The sequence below is a fragment of the Bos indicus genome, chromosome 2 (assembly GCF_029378745.1).
Source record: "Bos indicus isolate NIAB-ARS_2022 breed Sahiwal x Tharparkar chromosome 2, NIAB-ARS_B.indTharparkar_mat_pri_1.0, whole genome shotgun sequence".
NCBI lineage: Eukaryota > Metazoa > Chordata > Mammalia > Artiodactyla > Bovidae > Bos > Bos indicus.
This window is the reverse complement of record NC_091761.1, coordinates 47,885,287-47,902,720: the sequence shown is the minus strand read 5'-3', so window position 1 is coordinate 47,902,720 and position 17,434 is coordinate 47,885,287. Positions and strand designations below refer to the sequence as shown.

Here is a 17,434-nt window from a genome sequence, read left to right as displayed (position 1 = left end):
TTACAACATTACATTAGTTTCAAGTGTACAGCAAAATGATTCAGTTATATATATATGTATCCTTTTTCAAATTCTTTTCTCACTTATGTTATTACAGAATATTAAGTAGAGTTCCCAGTGCTATACTACAAAACTACAGTCTGTAGTCAAAATTGTGTGATACTGACACAAAAGCAGAAATACAGAATAATCGAACAGAATAGAAAGACCAGAAATAAACCCATGCACCTATAATCAGTTAATCTTCAACAAAGTAGGCAAGACTATATGATAGAGAAAACAGTTTCTTCAGTAAAAGTTGCTGGGAAAACTGGACAACTACATGTATAAAGTGAAATTAGAACATTCTCTAACACCATACACAAAAATAAACTCAAAGTGAATTAAAGACCTAAATGTAAGGCCAGATACTATAAAACTCTTAGAGAAAAATGTAGGCAGAACACCCTTTGATATAAATCACAGTAATATCTTTTTCACTCTGTCTCCTAGAATAATGGAAATAAAAACAAAAATAAACAAATAGGACCTAATTAAACTCAAAGACTTTTGCACAGCAAAGGAGACCATATCAAAATGAAAAGACCAGCTATAGATTCGGAGAAAATATTTGCAAACAAGGAATTAATCTCCAAAATTTACAAATAGTTCATGCAGCTCAAATCCAAAAAACAAAAAACAAAACACCCAATCAGAAAATGGACAGAGGACCTAAATAGACACTATTCCAGTGTAGATGTGCATACTTTCCTAATTGTTGAGGTTGTTGACTTTTTTCTTAGCTTTAATTTGCCTCATGTACTTTGGAAATGATTTTGCAGGTTCATATTGAAGGGAAACTTTTTTTCTCTGTTTTTCTACCTTAATCACCGAGTCAATATGTGGCTTGGCCTGATTTTAAGAAGTAAATTTTGTGCCCTCTGGTCGCTTGGGTTTTTATAACCTTTAGCTCTAAGAGCTTTTTTTCAGCCTCTTTTCATAGAGGAGCCATGCCTCAATATAGAGTCCATGCATTGAGACTTGCTCAAGTCTTTTGCCAGGGAGTTATTTTTAATCCCCACCACCATGCAGTATCAACCCTTGGTGCCTCTGATTGCTACCAGACCTGGAACCAAACAAATCTATTCTGTCGGCCTTGCCTACCACTTTGTGTTCTATAACATAGCATTTTTTATACAACTGTATTTTTTTTCCTCTAGATACATTATCTGTAATTACTAGGTTTATGAAACAGAAAAATCTTTAAAATGTGTGCTCCCCTACTATGGTCATCTTGATCATAAGTGCTATCATTTCAGTTTTTATATAAGAATTTGGAAGTTAGGAATGAATCTTTTTCAAAACCATTGTCTGTTATATATGTAAGATTCATTCTGCTGCCTTGTTTAATGTCATAGATTTGGTGCATCAAACAAGAATATGAACAGTTCTTATTCTAGGGGCATGATTTCTAGACTTAAAGTGAATGGATTCAAATCATGGCATTGGTATTTACTTCCTGTGTGATTCTACCTTTTGAAGCATTTTGTTTCCTCATCTGTATTTATGAGTTTGTGTCTACCTCATAGACATCTGTAAAGGATTAAATGTGGTAATATATAAAACATTAATATAATATTAATATGTTCTTTCCTGGAAAATTCTATGGACAGAGGAGCCTAGCAGGCTACACTTCATGGGGTCACGGAGTTGGCCATGACAGAGTAACTGAGCACATGCGACTTACAGTAAGCCCTCAGTGAACCAGCTGTTATTTTTACAGTCAAGTTGCATTTTTTTTCTCTAGATACTTTATCTGTAATTACTAGGTATTTTAAACAGAAAAATCTCTAAAATGTGTGCTCTCCAAATAGGTCATCTTGATCATAAGTCCTGTCAGTACAGTTTATGTACATATACAATTAAATGTGCATATCATACAGATATGCACATTTAATTGTATAAATTCACCTAGAGCCATCCTTTAGTGAAATATGTGTAAATAATATATATATATATATAATTATTTTTTCAACATAGTTTTGGAAGTTTTGGCCACAGCAGTCAGAGCAGAAAAAGAAATAAAAGGAATCCAAATTGGAAAAGAAGAAGTAAAACTCTCACTGTTTGCAGATGACATGATCCTCTACATAGAAAACCCTAAAGACTCCACCAGAAAATTACCAGAGCTAATCAATGAGTATAGTAAAGTTGCAGGATATAAAATCAACACACAGAAATCCCTTGCATTCCTATACACTAATAATGAGAAAATAGAGAAATTAAGGAAACAATTCCATTCACCATTGCAACGAAAAGAATAAAATACTTAGGAATATATCTACCTAAACAAACTAAAGACCTATATATAGAAAACTATAAAACACTGATGAAAGAAATCAAAGAGGACACTAACAGATGGAGAAATATACCATGTTCATGGATCGGAAGAATCAATATAGTGAAAGTGAGTATACTACCCAAAGCAATCTATAGATTCAACGCAATCCCTATCAAGGTACCAATGGTATTTTTCACAGAGCTAGAACAAACAATTTCACAATTTGTATAGAAATACAAAAAACCTCGAATAGCCAAAGCAATCTTGAGAAAGAAGAATGGAACTGGAGGAATCAACCTGCCTGACTTCAGGCTCTACTACAAAGCCACAGTCATCAAGACAGTATGGTACTGGCACAAAGACAGAAATATAGATCAATGGAACAAAATAGAAAGCCCAGAGATAAACCCACACACCTATGGACACCTTATCTTTGACAAAGGAGGCAAGAATATACAATGGAGAAAAGACAATCTCTTTAACAAGTGGTGCTGGAAAAACTCGTCAACCACTTGTAAAAGAATGAAACTAGAACACTGTGTAACACCATACACAAAAATAAACTCAAAATGGATTAAAGATCTAAACATAAGACCAGAAACTATAAAACTCTTAGAGGAGAACATAGGCAAAACACTCTCCGACATACATCACAGCAGGATCCTCTATGACCCACCTCCCAGAATATTGGAAATAAAAGCAAATATAAACAAATGGGATCTAATTAAAATTAAAAGCCTCTGCACAACAAAAGAAACTGTAAGTAAAGTGAAAAGACAGCCTTCAGAATGGGAGAAAATAATAGCAAATGAAGCAACTGACAAACAGCTAATCTCAAAAATATTCAAGCAACTCCTGCAACTCAATTCCAGAAAAATAAATGACCCAATCAAAAAATGGGCCAAAGAACTAAATAGACATTTCTCCAAAGAAGACATACAGACGGCTAACAAACACATGAAAAGATGCCCAACGTCACTCATTATCAGAGAAATGCAAATCAAAACCACTATGAGGTACCATTTCACACCAGTCAGAATGGCTGTGATCCAAAAGTCTACAAGCAATAAATGCTGGAGAGGGTGTGGAGAAAAGCGAACCCTCTTACACTGTTGGTGGGAATGCAAACTAGTACAGCCACTATGAAGAACAGTGTGGAGATTCCTTAAAAAACTGGAAATAGAACTGCCATACGAACCAGCAGGCCCACTGCTGGGCATACACACTGAGGAAACCAGAACTGAAAGAGACACGTGTACCCCAGTGTTCATCACAGCACTGTTTATAATAGCCAGGACATGGACGCAACCTAGATGTCCATCAGCAGATGAATGGATAAGAAAGCTGTGGTACATATATTCAATGGAGTATTACTCAGCCATTAAAAGGAATACATTTGAATCCGTGCTAATGAATTGGATGAAACTGGAGCCTATTATACAGAGTGAAGTAAGCCAGAAAGAAAAACACCAATATAGTATACTAATGCATATATATGGAATTTAGAAAGATGGTAATGACAACCCTGTATGCGAGACAGCAAAAGAGATACAGATGTATAGAACAGTCTTTTGGACTCTGGGGGAGAGGGAGGGGGGGATGGTTTGGGAGAATGGCATTAAAATATGTATAATATTATATAAGAAACGAATCACCAGTCCAGGTTCGATGCACGATACAGGAAGCTTAGGGCTGGTGCACTGGGATGACCCAGAAGGACGGTATGGGGAGAGAGGTGGGAGGCGGGGGGTTCAGCATTGGGAAAACATGTACACCCATGGCAGATGCATGTTGATGTATGGCAAAACCAATAAAATATTGTAAAAAAATAATAATTTAAAATAAATAAATAAAAAATAAAAGGTTTTAAAAATCCTAAAAAAAATTATTTTTAGGTATATACCCTAGTATATGTGTTATATTAATTTGTACCATAAATAAAATTAAATATTGCTGAGACTGTCTACTCCCCATACTATGTTTATACTTTATGTGTGATTTAAATTATCTTCAGTGGTCATTTTGACTCTTTTTTTTTTAACCTTAATAAACCAACTTTAAGACTAAATCATTTCATCAGATATAAATATCACTAGTTATATCTAAACTAATCACATTTGTATTTATGACAGGCTTTGATAATTATATATAACTGTGCAGTAATAGATCTGAGTTCAGAATCAGATCTGGGTATACATCTGGACTCTGCCAGTCCCTGGAAGTGGGGTTTTATTCAGCAACGTCACCTCTTTGAACCTCAGTTTTTAATTTCTAAATCAGAGATAATAGTACTCACATACCAGTGTTTGGAGGGGTTAAATAAGACATGAGAATGCAATCTGTAAACTGTACATCAATCTAGAAATAAAAGCTGTGATTGCTTGCCATCGTTAGAGCGGCTTTACCCAACTCATGTGGAAAGCAGGTTACCTTACGCCTGTAAAGTCAGTTTCACTTGCAGTCCATCCTATACTTTTGTAATAAGGAAAAGCTCTCAGTGAGGAGTCTATGAAGAATGATTCTTGGGGGGACGGCAGTGAAGTAGATATACATTATCTAGTGTTTGTATATGACCATTTAAGTGCTGAGACCAAAGTTTTAGAATCCTTTGCTCTTTCAAACACAGCATAAAATATTTAGTTCTTAGCAGTTTGAAACAGCAATAAAGGAATCCTAATTTTAGTTCTGAAGTCAGCTGAACAGGCATTTCCTTCCCTATTCAGATAAAATTATTACATACCTTTAGTGGACCGTGCTGAACAAATGTAAGAACTAAGCTATTTATCCCTAGTCGATGGCTCTATTTTAATCACAAGAAAATGTGTTCCCCCCTTAAGTCTCCAATAAAGTTTCTCCCTTCTTTCTCCAGAGGCAAATGTAGCAGAAACAAGTGGAACATGCTTTGTTGTTACCAGAGCCAGATAAACATTAAATTAAAATTACAATTCCTTGAAGCCCAGCAAAAGGTTAGCATGTAAACTTGTAGTTCCACTCAGCTCTTTTTAACCTCTTTCTTAACTATCTTCTTATCTTTCCATATATGGCTCAAAAATCAAAACAGTATGAAAAAGTAGTCACTGAGAATCTACTTTCACCCCTGTCCCCATCTGCCCCAACCATCACCCCTCTGGTCAAAGCTATTAATAGTTCCTTATGTATCTTTCTGCTACTTGTTTATACACACAAGCACAACAGTGTAAATAGATACATTCTTACACTTCTTACACAAATGGAAGCATACTCTGTATATTGTTTTGCACTTGGCATTTTTTTTTTTTTTTTACTAAACAGTATATCTTGGAGTTTTATTTTGATTTTGTTTTCATATCAATACATAGAAAGCTTTTCATTCTTACTTAGAATACCATTCATGATATTCCATTAGAAGTATTATACTTGCTGCTGCTACTGCTGCTGCTAAGTCGCTTCAGTAGTCTCCGACTCTGTGCGACCCCATAGACGGCAGCCACAGTTCATCTAATCAGTCCTCAGAGCAACATTTGAGTTGTTTTCAATCTTTTGCTGACATAAACCTTGCTATAGTAAGCTGGAAAAAAAAAAAGTGAATATTGTTATTTTGTACATGTGTCAGATATCTATAGGATAAATTGCCATGGTAGGATTTATGGGATGAAAGAGCAAATACATTATTTTAAAAATAACTGTATTGTTTCAAACATGTCTAAACAATAGAGAGTGGAGGCATCTGTAATATAGCCTGTTGGATTGGTCCAGGCTTCTTTACTTCCTGGCCATGTGGGTTTGGGCGAGTCATTCCCCTCTCATGGGACCTTGGTGTGCTCCTCTCCAAAAGTTGGAGACTGGTCCCTGTCTCAACTGGGTGATTATCAAATTAGATACTGTGATCATCAACCTGAAATTGTCCACAACCCTGATGCCTACATGCTAGGCTCACTTGCTTTGTTTTCTTATTATCATAAAGAAACTTTTTTCTTTCTTTTTTTGATGTCTCATTCTATAAATTTTAACATCATGTAGTTTTGTGTCACAACCACCATAATCAGGATACAAAATAGTAAATGCATTTTTATTTTAATAAGTGACTAGTTGCTGTCCACTTCAAAGGTTTTACACCCTCACTGGACTCCCCCCAGTAACATATGAATAACTTCTTCTCACAGCTTTGGCAAAAGATAGAGTTGATTGTTTGCTGCAATTGTTTGTTGTTATAGCATTCTCTGTGAAGAGATATAAGCAGTGGACTAGCGCTGCAGCAGCTGTCTGATCTATCTTCGCTTGATTAAAGTTGCTTAAGCCTAAAATCGGAAGCTTACAAAGAAAAATAAGTACTAAATGGAGGCTTCACATTTTAATCACATTTAAAAGTAGCTATTTTTCCCATCTGCTCCTGAAACAAATAGACAGCTCAGTTTACAGCACTCTGTCTTTCTGAATAACTAAGGAAAGCAGAAAAAGTAGTGTAGGTTGAAGTTGTATATCTTTGAGAGGGTAACTGCTCTTCACTATATGTTGCCAGGTTCAGATGCACTTGTATCTTCTCTTTTCTCTTTTGCCTCCTACCCAGTGTCAAAATGGGGCTTCCCGGTTGGTGCAAGAATCCACCTGCCAATGCAGGAAATGCAAATTCAGCCCCTGAGTCAGGAAGATACCCTAGAGAAGAAAATGGCAACCTACTGCAGTAATTCTTGCCTAGATTATCCCATGAACAGGGGAGCCTGGCAGACTACAGTCCATGGGGTTGCAGAGTTGGACATGACTTAGCGACTTGGCACATACGCAAAGTGTCAAAACATTTAGAAATGAATAGAATGATATTTCAGTTTTTTATTTTCATTTGAGAATTTACTAAAAAAAGAAGATTGACATGAGAAAATTGGACTAAAGTATTTGAAATGTTTTCTTTCTGTACTATAAATGTAAATCAGCCATAGATAACCAAAATAGCATTCTTTTTTACTTAGTCTGGAAACAACTGTCCTACAGGCTAGATTCAGCTAACAGGCTTGTATCATCTGTGTCACATAATCTTTGAAAATTGGAAAGTTTTGCATTAAAATCCAAATCTCTAGCTTCTCTTGAATAATGAGAATATCTGACCACAATTACTCATATTATTAAATAACCACTGTTGATTGGGATGTACACTGTAATTCACCACATTTCTATACATGGCCACTTAAAGTTTTACCTGTTAAAACTAAATGACAATAGTTCTCTGAAGAAGTTCAAAGTACTATTGTCATTTAGTTTTAACAGGTTTTAATATCAACAAATCTTGTTTTTATTACCAATATTTTTAAGTTTCCGTAGAGTATTTAGCAGTAGTATTTCAGCAAAGTAAATAGTTATCATGATTAAACTATTTGTTTTTACAAACATGAAACCTGACATTTGATTTAATGGTTGACTGTGTAACATAGAGGATTTTTCTTCTTCTTAATAAATGAATGCATTTTCTTACCATTCTTTAAAATTGTCATTGATTTTCATCACTTTCCAAATAATTCTTACTTCTTTTTCAACCTGACAGATTATTCCATATCCATGTCATTTGACTTCTAATATGTATCTTTAAAATACTTTAGTTGCTGAGAAACGTTACAGCACAGTTCATCAGAATTATGACCATATTTCTTCTGCATTTCAACCCCTAACCTGACTTAACCATAAAATTTCTCATTGATTTTAATCTTCCAGATTTTTCAGATCTCTGTTTATTTAGGTGAGCTTTAGTCACTTGTTCACCTAACTCCCTACACTTTTAAAATGACTCATGGTATAAACAAAGATCAAAGATGATGGACATTGATTTCTTTGTTAACACTCTATCAGAATTATGGAATGCTTTGAGTATGAGCACATTTAAATAAGGTTCACATCTATATTAAAAAGAAATTCACTTAAATTGGATTTTATTCACTTATAAAAATCAAAATTCATTTTATGACTTGTCCTGTATTATTATTGTTATCTAAAAATAAATGGTACCAGGACAAGAAATGTAAATGAAATAGGAACTAAAGATTTATGGTAAATAGTAGGGGCATGGGAGTGGAGAAGGAAGGTTTAGTAAGACTTTATTATGAAACGTATTAAACCAAATGCTATTTAAAGACAGGTTATAATTTAAACTGTTGGAATAACAAAAATCAACAAAGATTGAATAACATTTTTTTTCTTTTTTGTGATTTCTAACAGTTGATAACACAGTATGATATCCTGTCCTTAATGTTTAACTTTCTAGCATGCTTTTTGAAAGGTTCCTTTTTTACAAAAATATTCAGAGCACTTTTTCCAGTTTTCCCAATGGCCTTTCCAATCCTTTGATATTAAAATTATTCTTCTTTGTAGCACCCAATGAATCATCATCCATTTTCTCTATTTCATTTTAACTGGTCTAACTGGCTTTATGTGTGACTTGAGTAGTATTCAAATATCACTTTCATTAACTTCATGAAATTCTGCATTTCCCATTATTGACTTTGAGTTAATTTGAATTACATTATGTATAGCCATAAACAGCATCCTGAAGAACATAAGCATTTACATCATCCAGTGATTAAGGAAAGACTGATCAGCAGGACTTTGGTCACTATGGGTAATGACAGCTCTTTTTCTTTTTTTTTTTTACAGTTTTTAAAAATTTTTTTTAATTGGATGATAATTGCTTTACAATGTGGTGTAGGTTTCTGCCGTACAAGAACAACACATATGTCCCCTCCGTCTTGAACCTGCCTTCCACATCCCACCCCTCTAGGTTGTCACAGACACTGGGTTGAGCTCTCTGTGTTATACAGCAACTTCCCATTAGCTATCTGTTTTACATATGGTAATATATAGGTTTCAGTGCTACTGTCTCAATCCGTCCCACCCTTCCCTTGCCCCGGTTTGTCCTCAGTCTGTTCGCTATATCTGCATCTCTGTGCCTGCCCTGCAAATTGGTTCATCAGTACCATTTTCCTAAATTCCATATACATGCATTAATACGCTGTATTTGTTTTCTTCTTTCTGAGTTACTTCACTTGGACAGGCTTTAGAGTTGAGCTGGGAAGAATATTTGAGTAGGCCACAGTCAGTGAGTGATGAATGCAGTTAGAATTTTATGATGTGAGAACTTTGGCTTGAGTGATGAATATTCAGGTAATGAGGACTCTGTTTTGTCCTTAGTGTTCTGGATAAGGAACTGTGGCTTTCTGGGTGGCAAATTCTAAATTTTTCAAGTTTAATGTAAAACTTCCTATCTGACATAAAGTCATCAACTATATATTTATTCAAGTACCATAAAAATGTATGTGTGACCAAGGAAACCAGAATTGAAAGAGACATACGTACCCCAATGTTCATCGCAGCACCGTTTACAATAGCTGGGACATGGAAGCAACCTAGATGTCCATCAGCAGATGAAAGGATAAGAAAGCTGTGGTACATATACACAATGGAATATTACTCAGCTATTAAAAAGTATGCATTTGAATCAGTTCTAATGAGGTGGCTGAAACTGGAGCCTATTATACAACTGAAGTAAGTCAGAAAGAAAAACACCAATACAGTATACTAACGCATATATATGGAATTTAGAAAGATGGTAAAATGACCCTATATGTGAGACAGCAAAAGAGACACAGATGTAAAGAACAGACTTTTAGACTCTGTAGGAGAAGGTGAGGGTGGGATGATTTGAGAAAAGAACATTGAAACATGTATATTATCATATGTGAAATAGATCGCCAGTCCAGGTTTGATGCAGGAGACAGGGTGCTCAGAGCTGGTGCACTGGGATGACCCTGAGGGAAGGAATTGGGAGGAAGGTGGAAGGGGGATTCAGGATGGGGGACACATGTATACCCATGGCTGATTCATGTCAATATATGGCAAAAACCACTACAATATTGTAAAGTAATTCAGTTCAGTTCAGTAGCTCAGTCGTGGTGAAATCTTTGGAACCCCATGAACCGCAGCACACCAGGCCTCCCTGTCCATCACCAAATCCCAGAGTCCACCCAAACCCATGTCCATTGAGTCGGTGGTGCCATCCAACCATCTTATCCTCTGTTGTCCCCTTCTCCTCCTGTCCTCAATCTTTCCCAGCATCAGAGTCTTTTCAAATGAGTCAGCTCTTCACATCAGGTGGCCAAATATTGGAGTTTCAGCTTCAACATCAGTCCTTCCAGTGAACACCCAGGACTGATCTCCTTTAGGATGGACTGGTTGGATCTCCTTGCAGTCCACAGGACTCTAAAGAGTCTTCTCCAACAAAACAGTTCAAAAGCATCAATTTTTCGGCGTTCAGCTTTCTTTATAGTCCAACTCTCACATCCATACATGACCACAGGAAAAACCATAGCCTTGACTAGACAGACCTTTGTTGGCAAAGTAATGTCTCTGCTTTTTATTTTTATTTATTTTTTTAGAACAACTCAGCAAAATAAAATTCCGGTTTATTGTTGGACAATATTGTTTCACACATACATCAAACAGGCCAAAAAAATAAACAGCAACTTCATAGACAAAAAAAGGAAAAAAAAGAAACCTTTTATCTTTGGCCTTTTTAACCATCTCATACAAACCAACTACTTATAGTACAGCTAAGTACATACACAAAAAAAGTTACTGGAATGTTCGGAATAAGATTGTTTTTTTTTGTTGTTGTTTTTGCTTTTTTTACAAGGTTTTTTTTCTCCTTTGAGATTATAATGAACATGGTCACACCACAAGTAAAGTCAGAGTAGGACAGAGAACGCTCCGAAGGCTGGTTTGGTCATCGGAGATCATTAAAAATGGCTGACCCGTAACAATATGTACAAAAATATAAAATGTAAATAAAAAATACAAACAAATTTTCCTTTTTAAAGTACTTTAAGAAAAAAAGCAGGGCCTTAGAAGTTTTGGTTCTTTTTTCCTCCCCTGTTGCAAATTCACGTTGTGGTTTTGGTTGGGTGGTGGAGAGCGCTGTCGTCTGTGGGTGGCGCTGCCCGCCAGGGGCGGGCGGGCGGGTGGGACTCTCGAAGGTGACCACGTTTATAGATTCTGAGACAGGAAGTGGAGGGTGAATAGGTCACGGCGGCCTTTTTTTTTTTAAGTTTAACTTTTCCTTTTTTGCTGTCTAGTCATCTTTATCAGTCTTCTGCTTCTTGGTATCCACATCGTTATCCTCGTCATCTTCAGCTGCCCGTTTGCCCGTAGCTGCCTCGGCCTCCTCATCTTCATCTCCGTCCTCTTCCTCACCGTCACCTTCCTCCTCCTCCTCTTCCTCCCCACCTTCCTCCTCTTCTTCGTCTACCTCGTTGTCTGCTTCCTGCTCCCCATTTTCCTCATTAGCATTCCCATTTGCAGGTGCCTCTCTCCCATTCTCCGCCTCCTGCACAACTTCCTTCTTCTCCTTTAAGTCCTTGGTGGTGATCTCGGAGCTGTTGTCCACGGCCGCGTCTGACATGATGGGGCACTCCGGTGATCCGATGCAACGGACTGAGAAGAAAAGCGGGAGTTCGAGGACTCTGGCGGTAAAGCTGCCGGAGCCCGCGGCGGCGGAGGTGGCTGCGGCAATCAGGGAAGCCGGAGACGGGAACAATGCAAAGATGGCTTTTCAGAGCAGCCAGTGGGGCTCTGCTTTTTAATATGCTGTCTAGCTTGGTCATAACTTTCCTTCCAAGGAGTAAGCATCTTTTAGTTTCATGGCTGCAATCACCATCTGCAGTGATTTTTGAGCCCAAAAAAATAAAGTTCGACACTGTTTCCCCATCTATTTCCCATGAAGTGATGGGACCAGATGCCATGATCTTAGTTTTCTGAATGTTGAGCTTTAAGCCAACTTTTTCAGCCTCCTCTTTCACTTTCATCAAGAGGCTTTTTAGTTCCTCTTCACTTTCTGCCATAAGGGTGGTGACATCTGCATATCTGAGGTTATTGGTATTTCTCCCAGCAGTCTTGATTCCAGCTTGTGCTTCGTCCAGCCCAGCGTTTCTCATGATATACTCTACATATAAGTTAAATAAGCAGGGTGACAATATACAGCCTTGACGTACTCCTTTTCCTATTTGGAGCCAGTCTGTTGTTCCATGTCCAGTTCTAACTGTTGCTTCCTGACCTGCATACAGGTTTCTCAAGAGGCAGGTCAGGTGGTCTGGTATTCCCATCTCTTTCAAAATTTTCCACAGCTTATTGTGATCCACACAGTCAAAGGCTTTGGCATAGTCAATAAAACAGAAATAGATGTTTTTCTGGAACTCTCTTGCTTTTTCGATGATCCAGAGGATGTTGGCAATTTCATCTCTGGTTCCTCTGCCTTTTCTAAAACCAGCTTGAACATCTGAAAGTTCATGGTTCACAGATTGCTGAAGCCTGGCGTGGAGAATTTTAAGCATCACTTTACTAGCGTGTGAGATGAGTGCAATTGTGCAGTAGTTTGAGCATTCTTTGGCTTTGCCTTTCTTTGGGATTGGAATGAAAACTGACCTTTTCCAGTCCTGTGGCCACTGCTGAGTTTTCCAAATTTGCTGGCATATTGAGTGCAGGACTTTCACAGCATCGTCTTTCAGGATTTTAAATAGCTCAACTGCATTCCATCACGTCTACTAGCTTTGTTCGTAGTGATGCTTTCTAAGGCCCACTTGACTTCACATTCCAGGATGTCTGTCTCTAGGTCAGTGATCACACCATCGTGATTATCTGCATCATGAAGATCTTCTTTGTATAGTTGTTCTTTATATTGTTGCCACATCTTTTTAATATCTTCTGCTTCTGTTAGGTCCATAGCATTTCTGTCCTTTATTGTCTCCATGTTTGCATGAAATGTTCCCTTGGTATCTCTAATTTTCTCGAAGAGATCTCTAGTCTTTCCCATTCTGTTGTTTTCCTCTATTTCTTTTCATTTATCACTGAGGAAGGCTTTCTTATCTCTCCTTGCCATTCTTTGGAACTCTGCATTCAAATGTGTATATCTTTCCTTTTCTCCTTTGCTTTTCGCTTCCCGTCTTTTCACAGCTATTTGTAAGGCCTCCTCAGACAGCCATTTTGCTTTTTTGCATTTCTTTTCCATGGGGATGGTCTTGATACCTGTCTCCTGTACAATGTCATGAACCTCCATCCATAGTTCATCAGGCACTCTGTCTATCACATTTAGTCCCTTAAATCTATTTTTCACTTCCACTGTATAGTCATAAGGGATTTGATTTAGGGTTAGCCTCCAATTAAAATAAATAAATTAATTTGAAAAAATGTGTGTGTGAGAATGTATAAACTTTAGACTTTGAAAAAAGATGAATAGATTTCTTCAGAGTAATGAGATGGAAATTCATTTGTATCATTGGTTAAACTGGACTGCTAGTGTTGAAACTGGTATTCATTTGGCATGAATAATATCCTTCCAGCCAAGAAAGATAATTTTTCTATGTAACAGATTTAGACAATAAAACGTAGCACCAGTTGACTCACTACTACATTATAATGAAAGTGAAATGAAATGCTAGTATCTCAGTTGTGTCTGACTCTTTGGGATCCCATGGACTATGTCCTGCCAGCATCCTCTGTCCATAGGATTCTCCGGGCAAGAATACTGAAGTTTGATGCCATTCCCTCCTTCAGGGGATCTTCCTGACCCAAGGTTCAAACCTTTGTCTCCCACATCACACAGATTCTTTACTGTCTGGACCACCAGGGAGGCCCTTACATTACAACAGATACACCAAATGTAAGTCCATTCCAAAGAAAATAAAGCCCTGATGACTACTAGATGAACTGCACATGTAGTTTACCACTCACCGCAGGGATTAATTTAGGTAATCTGTCACAACCTAATTTGTTAGAAATGAGTCTTAAAGTAGAAATAATAAAATGAAAGAACAGTAATCTAGAAATGAGCGATATAATGGCCAAATATTATAAAACACCAATAAAACAGAACTTCAAAAATTCTGACATTGATTGTTCAAAAACTTTTGAATAATGTTAAGACAAAGACTTTTCTAGGTTTCCTATATATATGGTAAGATCAGTGCAGTTCAGTTCATTTCAGTCACTCAGTCATGTCCGACTCTTTGCGACCCCATGAATCGCAGCACGCCAGGCCTCCCTGTCCATCACCAGCTCCCAGAGTTCACCCAGACTCGTGTCCATCGAGTCAGTGATGCCATCCAGCCATCTCATCCTCTGTCATCCCCTTCTCCTCCTGCCCCCAATCCCTCCCAGCATCAGAGGCTTTTCCAATGAGTCAACTCTTCGCATGAAGTGGCCAAAGTACTGGAGTTTCAGCTTTAGCATCATTCCTTCCAAAGAAATCCTTGGGCTGGAAGATTAGTGATTAGCAAATACAGCTCATCTCACATTAACTGGTTTCTCTTCCCTGTGAACTCCTGGAAGTTTCATTGTCCATATTGCTTCTTTGACACATAGTTTTATACCAACCCTGAAGAACTCTTCTGCTATATTCTGAAATGCATTTAAATCTCATATTATTATTGAACTCCTTATGTATTCATACTTTTCCAACCAAACTCTAAACTTCTTATAATCTATCGTACTCTTCAACTTCTACTATTATGTCTTGTTAATGGTAGACATGGCCAAAGTATTTTTTTGATTTGACTGTTACAGACCCTTTCTTTTCCAGAATAAGAAAAATTAATTTGATTTTTATTTTATGTATGGTAAAATACTCTCATGAAGCTACCCAAAGCCTTTATAGCAAATATTAACCACTACCCCATTACTAAGCTTATAAGTTCTGCTAATATGCATTCTCCTAATATGCAAGACTTTCTGAGACTATAGTGCTCATCAAGATGAGGTGACATCTTTGTGAAAGTGTGTAGAAGCAAGTATTTTCTGACACTGCTGGTGGATGTAAATTGGTACAACTCTTGGAAAGCAAATAAGGTATATATGTATACCAGAAGCCTAAAGCTATTATTATCCTTTGACCCAATTTCTTAAAATCTGTTCTAAAGAGGTATAGAAAAGCATTATTCCAAGAAAACTGCAACATAGTTTATAATAATTAACTTTGGAGAAAACCGGAGAAACAAATAAGAGTAAATGGAAATAGACAAATTACATTGCAATTATATGGTGTTGTTATTAATAATGTTTGCAAATAATTTGTTGAAACATGGACCTTTTTGTTTTAAAATGTATAAAATTTAGGTATAGCATTATCACTGCTTCACAAAAGAAAAACATAAGAGAAAACATCTGGAAGATGCTATGCAAAAAAATGAGCAGTTTAACAGTGATTTGGTTTTGAGTGGTAGAACTGCTTCTTTCTTATACTTATTTGTATTCTCTAATAGTCCTATAAAAATCATGCATTATTTTTGGAATGCAAAAAACAAGCTGCTTTTTTTTTAATTCTAAGAAGCAATGCTTAAATCATATGTCTTTGGGGAAAGACATACTTTTAGAAAATGAGAGCTCTGCCTTCTAGTAGTTTTTAGCAACTTCAAAATAAAAAAGGAAAACTAGAACTACTTTAAAATACTGAGGACCTGATCAAATTCACAGTCACACTACCATGACTCTTCCTCCTTCCAAATGAAAGAGGCCTCAATACAAATCAAATCATCAGTCTCCTTTGCATGCCCTAACAGGCCTTCTCTCATATATATATATATAACTATATTTCAATAAAAATTGTAAATATATATACAATTTTTATTGAAGTATAGTTGATTTACAATGTTGTGTTCGTTTCTGCTGTAATGCAAAGTGAATCAGTTATACATACAGGTCATTACAAAATATTGAGTAGAGTTCCCAGTGCTGTCCTGTAGATCCTTATAGGCCTTCTCTTGACTTACCAGAGTCTGAGCCAAACGCCTGCCCATTTCAGTGTGACAGCTCCAAACTCCTGCCCTTACTATCCATTGTTTGCTCTTCATATCCCTCTTATGAGACAAGATAAAATTGTCCCAGTAGCTTTGATCTAATTATGTGTGCTGAGTCCACCCTCATGTTTCAAGAGACTAGTGAGCTACCAAAGGAAAGCTTTGCCTCTATTTGAGACAAATTGTTCTTGATATCTTCTGTATGTTATTTAATTTCACTGACATGGGTGGCTCAAATGAAGACACAAAATTTTATTTTCTTAAACTCAACTCACATCAGAGTTCTAGTTCAGGCATTATTGTTTATAATTTGTACATACTAATATGGTTGGGCCATTAACTTCTAAAAATATATGTAAAGGCTTTACTGGCATGTAATTCATGTATCATCCAATCCTCCCAATTATATAATTTAATATTTTTTAGTATATTTAGTTTCGCACCCATCACTACAATGAATTTTAGAACATTTTCCTCACTCCAAGAAGAAATCCTTTAATAGTAGCGCCTCAGTTACCCCCAAGTTGTGTTCCCTGCTTTGCCCCACCCTAGGCAACCAATTATCTTTTTATCTCCATAGGTTTTCCTATTCTGGCATTTCTTAAAAATGGAATCATACAATATATGGTCTTTTGTGACTGGTTTCTTTCACTAGGCACAGTATTTTTAATGTTCATCCTTTTTGTAAATTTAATACTACTATTTTCCTTTTTATTGCCAAATAATTTTCCACTTATGGATATACTGATTTTATTTGTCCATCAGTTGGTGAACATTTAGATTGTTTCTACTTTTTAGCTATTATGAATAATGCTGCTGTGAGCATTTGTGTACAAGTGTTTGTGTGAGCATGTGTTCTTATTGCTCTTTGGTATATAACTAGGTGTAGAATTACGAGTCTTATAATATCTCTGTTTTTAATATTTGAGGAACTGTGAGGCAGTTTTCCAAACTGTCTGTACCATTTTGCAACCTACTAAGGACATACGATGCTTTCAGTTTCTTCATATCTTTGTCAGTGCTTGCTATTATCTTTTATTTTATTATAACCCATCTTAGTAGATATAAGTGGTACCTGATTGTGGTGTTGTACATTTCTCTAGTGTCAAGTGATGTTGAGAATCTTTTTGTGTCCTTATTGACCATTTGTCTATCTTCTTGAAGAAACGTCTGTTTAGATGGGTTGCCTGCTATTGAGTTGCCTTTACTATTATTTTAAGAGTTCTTTCTATACTCTAAATACAAGCCCATTTCTTGTAAAGCACAACCAAGTTTCAGTTTTGATCATGACAATTTATCTATTGTTTTTCTTTAT

The 17,434-nt window shown here is 36.5% G+C and overlaps 2 protein-coding genes across 13 annotated transcripts in view; one reads left to right on the top strand and one right to left on the bottom strand.

Annotated features, from left to right (window-relative positions):
* The window catches only part of MBD5 (methyl-CpG binding domain protein 5), a 491,908-nt gene that overhangs the window by 277,462 nt on the left and 197,012 nt on the right, over window positions 1–17,434 (top strand). The window lies entirely within an intron of this gene.
* Window positions 10,724–11,855, bottom strand: LOC109567953 (prothymosin alpha-like). The gene has a single exon (XM_019973053.2). It carries the CDS (start codon window positions 11,733–11,735, stop codon window positions 11,406–11,408), a length of 330 nt encoding a protein of 109 aa, XP_019828612.1. The 5' UTR covers window positions 11,736–11,855; the 3' UTR covers window positions 10,724–11,405.